Source organism: Styela clava, chromosome 15, assembly GCF_964204865.1.
Source record: "Styela clava chromosome 15, kaStyClav1.hap1.2, whole genome shotgun sequence".
NCBI classification, from domain to species: Eukaryota; Metazoa; Chordata; class Ascidiacea; order Stolidobranchia; family Styelidae; genus Styela; species Styela clava.
The window spans coordinates 4,372,878-4,384,964 of record NC_135264.1 but is presented as its reverse complement, the minus strand read 5'-3'; the positions used below and the strand labels follow the sequence as shown (position 1 = coordinate 4,384,964).

The following is a 12,087-nucleotide window of genomic DNA, read 5'->3' as shown; positions in this document are numbered from 1 at the left end:
CTTGATGCGTGACAATTTATTCATCAAAATGAATTTTATAGCAAACCCATTGTAAAGTAAAGCTCCGAGTAAAATACTGCGTTGAAATTCGCATTCCAGGTATTATGGTATATAAATGTATGATATATGCTATAACGATTTATTATTTATATTTAGGTGTTTGATCATCTGCCGAAAATAATCAACTCAAATCAATTTTTCTTCCATGATCAGATTCTTTATATAATTCAATGTGCCTTTTCACACTGTGATGCATAGAGTTGTGTTGATACTCCCAAGCGTTGCAGTTCATTGTAGGCAGCTGCAATATTTGTAAGACTTGGACTCTTGGTTTGAAAATAAATCCAAACGATCCATTGTCCTAAAAACATGCTGCAATGAAAATCTGTTTCATATTGTCAACAGAACGAAAATTTCTTATATCTAAACGAATGAAGATAAATAAATAAAATATCGTAGTTTTTGTGTCACGTGTCAATGAAACTTTGGCACACCCATGCAAGCAGTATTGAATATAAGAGAATGCTTCTGTTTCAAGAAAGTCATGAAAAATTTTTTGTGTTTCATATTCAATCAAAATTATTACCCCCCCTGTTGGCACTTTCATACAGGTCTCCGCTTCCGGTCACCGATAAGCCAAAGAACTTGTGTGATAATGAGTTATATCGCATTTGCGATTTCTTACCTTCTGCCGAACATAGAATTCCCATCCAGTAGTTCAGATAATCAGATATAAATGCAAAATCTCGTTCCAGAAGAACATTCTCGACTGCGCAGAATAAATAAAATGAACATTTTACACGCATTCACCGAGGTTTAAAAAAGATTAAGTTCTTGGCGAATGTATGAAATATATACATAACAATCTGAGAATTATCTCGAGTGTTTCTTTAACGAAAACCACGACGAGAGAGACAAAAACTCATCTAACACCAAGCATTAGTTAGTTGCTAGATTTATTGTCGCTTTCCTTTCGAACTTATGATGAAAATAACATATTGTCCAATAAATTTATGCAACGATATAGCAAATGCCTATGTTACTGTTTCTATGCTGAGTATTGGTGTTTACACAGTATCACAATGAAAAACATATATACATTAACATTATAAATAGATCAATCAACACAAACCAATGCTGTCGGCAGCGCTGTTGTACTTTCCGTTTTCGTCAAAAGTGTAGGCATTAGTCATCGAAAAATCTGGAGGATCATATAATACAAAATAAATATAGATTGCGTGCGTTTTAGTATTGGGGCTGATTTTATTGCGATGGGCGAAGAGGGGGTTTGAAGGGAATTGTTGGAAGTATCACAGTTCACCAACTAACATGTTGATCGACAGTATTTCGCCGTGATATGTGTAAATTAATGGCATATATATAATATATATATAATATAAATGTTTGAAGTATTAATTCTAATTATCAATTATAGCGTTTGTTCTTGGGATAAAATAAAAGCTAAAACAGATTGTAACTGGAAAGTTCAACATTTTAACTTTTGCTTACCATCTTTAACTTTGCTTTCCTGATACACCGCGGATCGTAGAAAAGTGAAATGGGCAACCCAATCGATGTGTTCGTTGCTTAAAAACAAAACATCATCGTGAAATAAAGAAATTGATTGAGATACTGGTGGTCACTAAATATTTTATGAGTCTTTCCTAATTTGCTATATTCAGCGTTGTTGAAATTGCAGACATATTCACGTACTCCGCATTTACTTGGATTCGAATCATACTCGATGTATCGAGGATGTTAGACTAATTTTGGACGGGGTAAGAGGTTGATTGACATACCTGAAGTTGTGAATAATGATTGGATACAGTTGGTGCTGAAACTGGTAGAATTGATTATTACTGTAAATATATGTCTAAATGGATTGTGTAACATGTATGGATTTGAATAATATATTCTTAGTCGAAATCTCTAGTCTAAAAAGTGATATATTTGGAGCAGTTTAGATTTGATATTGTGATCGACATATTTTATATTTTGTAAAGGGCCCACAAAATTTACGAACTGTTGACTAACACATAATCTGGTTCTTTGAACTAATATATTTTTGCTACCGCTGTACATGCTGATTTCTTCAAATGACTTACTTTAACAGATTTTAATACAAATGTGACAATACTTCACTTGTTCTGTTAAGAGTAGTCTTAGAAATGCATTTGTAGGTAATTATAGTAAATTAATTTCAATTTCGCGGAGTGACATATACAATACCTTTTTTTGAAAGTTCTAAAGTCAGTCTGAAAACCAGTGGAAGTTTCTGTAAAATTTCCTGCTCGTTCGCATTTTATATCAGACGCTACAGCATCATTCGTTTGCAGTCCTGTGTACCATGTAGTACCGCGCAGCTAAGTCATTGAAATATGCGTATTAGTAAAAACCGCGTTTAGCGGACCCAGGACAAGCGAAATATTAAACACATTTTATGATAACGATGATTCGTCAGAAAGATATATATCAAAATAACTACACGGGACATGTAGCAGTATAAAATTGAAAAGCTCCGATGCCTGGTATTTAAAATATGAAAACAATGTTTTTACCAACCTACCTTGTAAGCATCGAAATCCCTTGCTGGCTCAGGAAAAAAGCATTTCTGTTCAAATGCAATAGCAGCCGAAAGCAATAATGTTGCTAAAATTATCTTCGTAAAAAACATTGTATCTGAATTATTAAACTGAAATGTCTAAACATAGTGCAAGTCGGTTAGTTTTTGAGAATTAGAACATTACAACTTCCGGCTCTTTTCTGGGAGCGCATGGAGCTAAATATTTATAAACATTATTCGCCCTTGATTAGGAGAAACCTGAAGTACGAATTATTTATAGTTGTTTTAGTGGATTATCACGCCATAAACTAATACGATCGTAACAATTTAAAATAGAGATAAACTGCACATTCCTCCGCCGCTATTTTGAAGAAGAAATCTTTTTGCTCATCTCCGCATGATTTTCCTCAGAAACACTGTGGAAATCATCATGTTCGCTAAACGCGGTCCAGCATGTAACTGCAGCTCACGAACTTGCAGCACATAAAGTTTACCTCTTTGGAAGTACAGGAAGTTACGTAACAAAATGCATACAGTACGTAACATAAAGTGAGGATATAGAAGGGTAAAATAAATTCATTGATTCATGTACACAGCATTTAAAAAAATAAACGATAAAACATTTGTAATAAATACAATATTTAAATTATATATACCATCAATATTAATTACTTTTACTATTAATTACACAATTCTGTTGATTTTAGGGTAAGTTTTACATGACCTATATATGAATTATTGTTTTTCCAGGACATGTTGTCAACTTGTTTTAAAATAGTTGTAACTTATTGAACTATCATTAATAAAATCCGATATCTTTCTAAAATTTAAAATAAGATGCTTTGTAATGAATTATTTTCTTGCATTAGATTTATGGTCTTAGCTTTCTTTGACGTGCGCTGGATAGAATATTCTCTCAACAAGGAAGTGACGAAAATATGCAAATTCTGAATATTTATAACTTCATTCACTAATGCAGTGATTCCCAAAATGTGGGTCGCGACCCGAGTGGGGTCTCGTGAAGATTTTCCGGGGTCGGCTAATTTCTGTCAAACATGCGAGAATAGGATTTGGGCGCATGTTCAATGAACGCCTCTGGTTGGCGTGGTACAAACATTTTTCATATGTCAATCCTGGCCCCCACCTGACTACGCTATTCAAAAATTACGTCACTATGACATCACAATCACGACATAGAGCTTGCCAATGCAAATTTACGATCGCGCGAAATGGCATCTCCGCCGACGACAACGATCTCTCGCCAGCGATCTATTTCATGTCGTAATTGTTACGACGACAAAACGAGAGATATAGCTTTCTTGATTTCGGGTGATTGTCTGCGCGTTTTAGAGACGAAATCCGTATACTTTGACGGGCCTTGTTTCGTCACTGTGACTTTGTAGTGACGTTGTTTTTGGATGACGTAGCTGGGTGGGGTTTAAAAATGACATATGCGAAAATGGTTATGCCACGCCAACTAAAAGTATTTGACGGCGCTTAGTTAACTAGCCCCAGGATTTAAAACTTGGAAAATGAAATTTGTGCTGGTCGCCAGGTATCGTCCCGGAAAAGTGCCTAACTTCAAACAAAATGGGATTATTTTCAGCAATAAACCGGCCATTTATTGTCCAAGCGGTGCCAAAAATGTACTTAATCTTTTCAGATGGTCGGCAGGTATAGTTATTAGTAGACTGATTACGTGCGTCAATAATATTTCCTTTTTTGATCATGTTTCATCTGAATGAGTAATGGAACTTGGCCCTTTTCATTTATGAGTAAATACAGGCTAAACAAGGGCCCACCTGCTGGTACGCGAACCGTATTTTTTGCCAGGCTGCGAGCAGCCCTGTATATTATGTATCGGTCAAGCTTTGAGAATTAGAACATTACAAATTTCGAGTATTTTTTGGAAGCGCACAAGCGCCAAAAACCTAAAATATATATAACGGATATATATGATAGATTGCAGTATCGTAATAGTAGGACAAATAATTTATGTCATTCAGTAGAATGAAGCTTCCCAAAGTTTTTGTTCCCGCGGCACTAAATTATAAAGGAAAAACTCAAGGCGCACTTACATTAAAAAAAATTCTTTTGAAGTAAACTCAATTTTATAATCGTTAATGTGTATTTTGTGCTATTTTCTAAACATGTAGGCAAGGATGAAGGCAATGTCAGCAAAACAACATAACATTTACGCATATTTATGAAATGAGAGATGGGCGGCTGCTGCTCGAACACACCTTTTCAAAGCGCGGTGTTATACTTAATACGTACACGAACATTTCTCGATCTATGTACAAATGTGGCCGGTATTTTGTTTTGTTTGACGCCACTGCCGAAAATCCAGCCTCGCAGAGATAAGAGGTCAAACGGGTGTTTGCCCAAAATCCAATTAATTGCTTGGCAACATACATACAGATAAAACTCTGCAACAAATGACGCATTTCGGGTGATGACATCCACCTTTCCCCATGCACATAAACCCAAACTCTAAATGATTTTCACCATATTTCCTTCCCGTTATTTTGAAGTAGAACTCTACTTGCTATCCCTCTGGCTGATTTTCTTTAAAAAACTGAAAAAATCAATCACGTTCGCCATAGGCGTAGCCAGGGCATTTTTTAAATCCAACTTTGCGGCATTTGCAGTGAGACATGAATTCTTACGACTTTTCCAACACCATCTTACTCTATTCTTGAACAATTTAGTCAAAATTGACTTTTCTGGCTTGCTATCAGTAATGCTATAACCAAATGAAGCAACCGAGATAGATGAAACTGTGCGCTTGTATAACTTCGACGGCCAAGTAAGCCTCGAGAGAGATTCTTTAAAATATTGTTAAATGCTATTATTTAGCCTTGTTCGGAGCAAAACGCACGAGTAATCGTCGTATCACGCCATTACAAAAAAAATATTTGTCTACCCCCAGGGTTATTGCTGTTCGCTAAACTTGGATCAGCAAGTAAAGAAACTGCGGCGTAAAAGGAATTCATTGATTGATGTACTTAGCATTTAAAATAGGAAATAATGAGACATTTTTTAATAAATACAATATGTGAATTATTCAATCAATATCAGTTATTTAACACAATTCTCTTATATTAGGGTCAACCTGTTTGGGAACCAGCTCTGGGAGAAATGTTGTGTATATTCTATTACTCTGGAGAGCATAACATCAAATTGCAGCAATTCAACTGGGATAATACTCGGCACGCTGTCTATCTATTCTAAAATATTCAATATATATACAGATATTCTAAATAAAACTCGAACTAGCATTGATAAAATTAGATTTATATCCTATCGTTAAAGATTAGCTGCCTTTGTACATAAACCAGAATTTCTTTCTTGCGTTAGGTTCATGGTTTTAGCTTTCTTTGGATTGATCACATCCGGAACTCAGAGCGTGACTTGATATCGTCTTGCAATGATGCTTGCATGCCGAATCTATACATTTTGCCATCTGTGAAAGTCGACTCACGATGATTTGGAAAATTGTGTATTACACAAATATTCTATTGAACCATAATGATTTGCAGTGGTCTACGAAAAATTGATTCTATCCTCGGAAAAATATAATCTTCGAATAAAATTTTCGCAATGTCGAGAACTTCGAAATTTGTTACAGTGATGTTGATATATCGCTAGTTTCTTCAATGCATTGCAAAACGATCATGAAAAGATAATTATACTAACATACTACAGCAAGGTCACTATACCCCATAATGACTGTGGCTCAAAATCTAGAATCTAGATCGTAAGAACTATCCATTATACAAAGTGGTTTGGCTATTATCCTCAATAGACATGAAGTCTATTTTGGTAAAAATCGAACGTAAATATTTGAAAAGTGTGATAGAAGAATCTGAACGATCAAATTTCTCGCTGTTCATTTCACTGAATATATTCGTCCGTTTGCCCAAATGAAGGCGACGTTGAAACAGAATTATATGAAATATATTTTCTTCATGAAAGATGATATCCACAATGTCATTGCTAATCATTCACTTTTGTACCGCTACACTATTACACTTGTGTAGAATTTCTGATATTTTTTTTGTAGTTTTTCACTGAATGTGTAATTTTATCGCGAAACAACAACTAATATCACAGTCGATGTCGCACAACATTTTTAGTGTACATCCTAGTTTGTAGCTCTGATTAATCGAACTCTCTACACTGGGATGAACATTGGACTACTAGTGGCGAAAAGCAGTAAAAAGAAATATACATGATGCGTGACAATTTATTCGTTAAATTAAATTTTATAGCAAACCCATTGCAGAGCAAAGCAAAGAGTAAAATTTTGCGTTGAAATTCGCATTGCACGTATTGTGCTATATAAATGTATGATATAAGTTTATTGTTATGAATGTTATAATATTCCTTGTTTAACATACTCTGCTATAACGATTTATTAATTATATTCAGGTCAGCTGTCGATAATAATCAACTCAAATCAATTTTTCTTCCATGATCAGAATCTTTATATAATTTAATGTGCCTTATCGCACTGTGATGCATGAAGTTGTGTTGATACTCCCAAGCGTTGCAGTTCATTGTAGGCAGCTGCAATATTTGTAAGATTTGGATTCTTGGTTGGAAAGTAAACCCAAACGATCCATTGTCCTAAAAATATGCTGCAATGAAAATCTGTTTCATATTATCAACAGAACGAAAATTTCTTATATTTAAACGAATGAAGATAAATAAGAGGAAATATCGTATAGTTTTTGTGTCACGTGTCAATAAAACTTTGGCACACCCTTGCTAGCAGTGTTGAATATAAGAGAATGCTTCTGTTTCAATAAAGTCATGAAAAAAGTTTGTGCTTTTCTATTCAAGCAAAATTAAAATATATCCCCCATTCGTCCCCCTAGGCACTTCGCTTCCCCTTGTAGTCCTCCGCATCCGGTCACAGATGAGCCAAAGAACGTATATAATAATGAGTTATATCGCATTTGCAAAAACTCACCTTCTGCCGAACATAAAATTGCCATCCAGTAGTTCAGGTAATCAGATATATATGCAAAATCTCGCTCCATAAGAACATTCTCGACTGTGCAAAAGAAATAAAATGAACATTTTACACGCATTCACTCCTATTAAAGAGATTAAGTTCTAGGCGAAGTATGATATATACTCGTATGAAATGTATGAAAAATATATCTTAAAATCCCAGGATTATCTCGAGTTTTACTTTAATGAAAAACCACGATGGGAATAACAAAAACTCATTTAAAACCAAGCATTAGTTAGTTGCTAGATTTATTGTCTTTTTCTCTTGAACTTATGATGAGAATAACATATTGTCCAAGAAGTTTATGCAACGATATAGCAAATGTGTATATGTTAGTGTTTCTATGTTGAGTATTGGAGTTTACACAGTATGACAATGCAAAATATAAATAAAGTATAGCTAGATCAATCAACACAAACCAATGCTGTTGGCAGCGCTGTTAAACTGTCCGTTTTCGTCAAAACTGTAGGCATTAGTCATCGAAAAATCTGGAAGATCATATATATAAATAAATATAGATTGCACATGTTTCAGTATTGAGGCTGATTTTATTGCGATGGGCGAAGAGGGGGTTTGAAGGGAACTGTTGGAGGTATTACAGTTCACCAACTACCATGTTGTTCGGCATCGTCTCGACGTGATATGCGTAAATTAATGGCATATATCTGGAAATATATGAATATAAATGTTTGATGTATTGTTTCAAATTATCAACTATAGCGTCTGTTTTTCGGATAAAATAAAGACTAGAACAGATTGTAACTGGAAAGTTCAACATTTGAACTTTAGCTTACCATCTTCAACCTTGCTTTCCCGATACACCCCCGATCGTAGAAAAGTGAAATGTTCAACCCACTCGATGTGGTTGTGTCTTAAATTAAAAACGAAACATCATCGTAAAATAAAGAAATATACTCAGATAATGGTGGTAGTATAATATTTATTGCGTCTTTCCTGATTTGCTTAATTCAGCGTTGTTGAAATTGCAGACATATTTACGTACTCCGTATCTACGCATATTCGAACTGTACCCTATGTATCAGGTATCTTAATTAAAATATTTTTTTACGGGGTTGATTGACATACCTGAAGTTGTGAACAATGATTAAATACAATTGGTACTGAAACTGGTAGAATTGGTTATTACTGTAAATATATGTCTGGATGCAATTGTGTAACATGTATCAATTTGAATAATAAATTCTTAGTCGAAATCTCTAGTCTAAAAAGTGATATATTTGGAGCAGTTCAGATTTGATATTGTGATCGACATATTTTATATTTTGTAAAGGGCCCACAAAATTTACAAACCGTTGACTAACGCATAATCTGGCTCTTTGTACTAATATATTTTTGCCATCGCTGTTTTCAATCTAAAATCAGCACGCTAATTTCTCCAAACGACATACGTTAACAAGTTTTAATTCAAATGTGACAATACTTCACTTGTTTTGTTAAGAGTAGTCTTAGAAATGCATTTGTAGTTGATTATAGTAAACTAATTCCGATTTTGGGGTGTGACATATACGATACCTTTTTTTGAAAGTTTTTAGGTCCATCCGAAAACCGTAGGAAGTTTCTGTAAAATTTCTTGCTCGTTCGCATTTCATATTAGACGCTACAGCATCATTCGTTTGCAGTCCTGTGTACCATGTAGTACCGTGCAGCTAAGTCATTGAAATATGCGTATAAGTGACAACTGTGTTTAGCGGACCCAGAACAAGCGAAATATTAAACACATTTTATGATAACGATGATTCGTCAGAAATATATATATATCGAAATATCCACACGGGACTTGTAGCAGTATAAAATAAAAAAGCTCCGATGCCTGGTATTTAAAATTTGAAAACAATGATTTTAACAACTTACCTTGTAAGCATCGAAATCCCTTGCTGGCTCTGGAAAAAAACATTCTTGTTCAAATGCAGTAGCAGTCGAAAGCAATATTGTTGCTAAAAATATCTCCGTAAAAAACATCGTATCTGAATTATTAAACTGAATCGTCGGTCGGTTAGGTTTTGAGAATTAGAACATTGCAAATTCCGGCTTTTTTCTGGGAGCGCACGTAGCTAAATATTTATAAACAATGTTCGCCCTCGCTTCGGAGGAACCCGAAGTGTGAATTATATTATGGTTGTTTTAGTGGATTATCACGCCATAAACTAAATAATATTGCAACAATTTAAAATATAGAGAAATTGCACATTCACTCGTCGCTATTTTGAACGAGGAATCTTCTTGCTCATATCCGCATCATTTTTCTCTGAAACACTGAGAAAATCACTCATGTGCGCTAAACGCAGTGCCGCATATAACTAAACTGCAGCTCACAAAATTGCAGCACATAATGTTTACTTCTTCGTTGGTACAGGAAGTTACATAACATAAGATGCAAACACTACGTAATAAGATGTGAAGGACATATAAAAATAAAAGGAAATCATTGATATTTAAAATGGGAAACAAGAAAACATTTAAAATAAATACAATATGTAAATGATTCAATCAATATCAGTTATTTAACACAATTCTGTTATTTTTAGGGTTGTCCTCGTTGGGGAACAACTGCGGTGCAAATGTGGTGCATATCTCATTTTCCTGGAGAGCCGTGGGTTTCACATGACCTATATATGGATTAATGTTTTTCCAGCGCATGTTGTCAACTTTTTCTAGAATAGTTGTAACTTATTGACAAACCACCATTGATAAAAGTAAAAATTCAAAATTAGATGCTTTCTACTGAATTATTTTCTTGCATAAGATTTATGGTCCTAGCTTTCTTTGACGTGCGCTGGATAGAATATTCTCTCAACAAGGAAGTGACGAAAATATGCAAATTCTGAATATTTATATCCTCATTCACTAATGCATGCAATATTGCAAAAACAAACAATTTGTCAGTAAAGAATATGTTTTGAAAACGGTTTTAAAATGTTTTTGACCAATATTAATTACTGTTTGTATGGTGGATTGATCAAAATCGGAACACGGAGCGTGACTCCGTTATATCTTCGTGCAAGGATGATTGTATGCAGTATCGATGGATTTCTTATTTATCGCATAAATTATGTCAATGTGTGAATTTTTTTTTCTATCTGTGAAAAGTGAACCAGTCCAATTATAAATATAAATGACACCTAAGGTATGTATTATCTAAATTTGCTATTGAAGTGAATGAAGGTTTGTAGTGTTCTACGTCATTGTCAAAATAAAATCTTTCGATAGAAGTTGTTGTAATGTCGAGATCTTGAAAATACGTTTTAGAAATGATGAAGTATCGCTAGTTTCTTTATTACAATGCGTTCATGAATAGGTAATTCGTACTAAAACAGCGGTTTGCCTAACTACAAAGTGACTGTGACTCAAAATCTTGTTCCTTAAAACTATCCATTATATAAAGTGATTCGATTTATTATCCACATTAAAAATGAAGGATTTTGTAGTAAAATTCGTAAATATTTGATAATTGTGATGAAAGAATTTAAACGATCAACTTTCTTGCAATTCATTTCACTGAATATACTATTTGTCCGTTTGCCCAAATTTTAATGATGTTGAAACAGAATTAATACACTTGTGTTGAACCTCTGATATTTTTTTTTATAGTTTTTCACTGAATGTGTAATTTTGTCGCGAAACAGCAACTAATATCACAGTCGATGTAGCACAACAATTTTAGTGTACATCCTACTTTGTAGCTTTAGGTAGTCGAACCATTGAAACCTTCACAATGGATCAAAATGACCATTGTCTTACCATTGTTATGCTGCAGATAGTAAACGCTTGACTGATCTTCTGTTCCGACGCATTTCTTGTAGGCGAATGCATGGGAATTTATGGGTGAAGTGACAACCATACTTTGTAAAAATCTAATGTGTTGAAGCACGATACGTGGGATATTTGGTAGTAATAGAACGTTTGTAACTTCAGCTCAATGATTTAACTTATGAGGATCTTGATAAAAATAGGTGATTGTAAAAATCGAATGATTCTCAGAGGATGGATCCCCCTATAATTTCCGTTTATGAAGGCTGGCGAAATACTTATCTTAAGCATGGTTAACCCGAATATTGCATATTATCCCGCCAAAAGATGTCATAAATAGGGGTCGATTAGACTCACGTTACAATACACATTTTCAGTGCCACAGCCAAGATTTTCAAAGCGATCTGGAGATCAGAATTTGGAAATTTCCATGTAATGGGTCCTGAAACATTCGCCGAATCACGCCACTCGTAAAAATAGTCGGATCTTTTCAGATTTTCAACATACAGAAGACAGAAAACTTGAATACCGCGTGTAGAGTTATTTGAGATTGATTTAATGCAGTGCTTAAATCAGGGATATCCAATTCGAATATCGCGACCTTCGAAAATCGAAGGCAGCCGTGTACGCACGGCAATAAATTACAGCTACCTGAAAATTTTTATTTTTATTAGCGCTGACTCGAATTGCTTATAATACGTCGGGGACGTTTTTGATTGAAAATGTTTCACGA

At 34.4% G+C, this 12,087-nt stretch overlaps 2 protein-coding genes across 3 annotated transcripts; both read right to left on the bottom strand.

Annotated features, from left to right (window-relative positions):
- Window positions 1–2,766, bottom strand: LOC120334351 (uncharacterized). 2 transcript variants are annotated; one of them, XM_039401842.2, is made up of 6 exons: window positions 2,567–2,766; window positions 2,230–2,363; window positions 1,510–1,586; window positions 1,133–1,201; window positions 686–769; window positions 1–361 (listed from the first exon to the last, which is right to left on the bottom strand). In XM_039401842.2, the coding sequence occupies exons 1-6, from the start codon at window positions 2,672–2,674 to the stop codon at window positions 228–230; spliced, it is 606 nt and encodes a 201-aa protein (XP_039257776.2). In that variant the 5' UTR covers window positions 2,675–2,766; the 3' UTR covers window positions 1–227. The 2 variants fall into 2 exon arrangements, with proteins under 2 accessions (XP_039257776.2, XP_077976629.1); XM_078120503.1 differs by lacking the exon at window positions 2,230–2,363 and having other exon boundaries at window positions 2,567–2,698.
- A 4,030-nt stretch (window positions 2,767–6,796) lies between these two features.
- LOC144432404 (uncharacterized) lies at window positions 6,797–9,786 on the bottom strand. The gene is made up of 6 exons (XM_078120502.1): window positions 9,459–9,786; window positions 9,120–9,253; window positions 8,381–8,457; window positions 8,006–8,074; window positions 7,542–7,625; window positions 6,797–7,195 (listed from the first exon to the last, which is right to left on the bottom strand). The coding sequence occupies exons 1-6, from the start codon at window positions 9,564–9,566 to the stop codon at window positions 7,062–7,064; spliced, it is 606 nt and encodes a 201-aa protein (XP_077976628.1). The 5' UTR covers window positions 9,567–9,786; the 3' UTR covers window positions 6,797–7,061.
- Between the last annotated feature and the right edge of the window lie 2,301 nt (window positions 9,787–12,087).

What these genes read in the sequence shown, in the direction of transcription:
- LOC144432404 (XM_078120502.1), bottom strand. Translation starts at nt 9,566, where the DNA reads ATGTTTTTTACGGAGATATTTTTAGCAACAATATTGCTTTCGACTGCT. An exon ending in GGAAAGCAAGGTTGAAGATG is followed by an intron (nt 8,075 to 8,380) that starts GTAAGCTAAAGT and finishes ATGATCTTCCAG; the next exon opens with ATTTTTCGATGACTAATGCC. An exon ending in AATTTTATGTTCGGCAGAAG is followed by an intron (nt 7,196 to 7,541) that starts GTGAGTTTTTGC and finishes GCATATTTTTAG; the next exon opens with GACAATGGATCGTTTGGGTT.
- LOC120334351 (XM_039401842.2), bottom strand. Translation starts at nt 2,674, where the DNA reads ATGTTTTTTACGAAGATAATTTTAGCAACATTATTGCTTTCGGCTGCT. An exon ending in GGGATTTCGATGCTTACAAG is followed by an intron (nt 2,364 to 2,566) that starts GTAGGTTGGTAA and finishes TCAATGACTTAG; the next exon opens with CTGCGCGGTACTACATGGTA. An exon ending in TTTAGAACTTTCAAAAAAAG is followed by an intron (nt 1,587 to 2,229) that starts GTATTGTATATG and finishes TTTGTTTTTAAG; the next exon opens with CAACGAACACATCGATTGGG.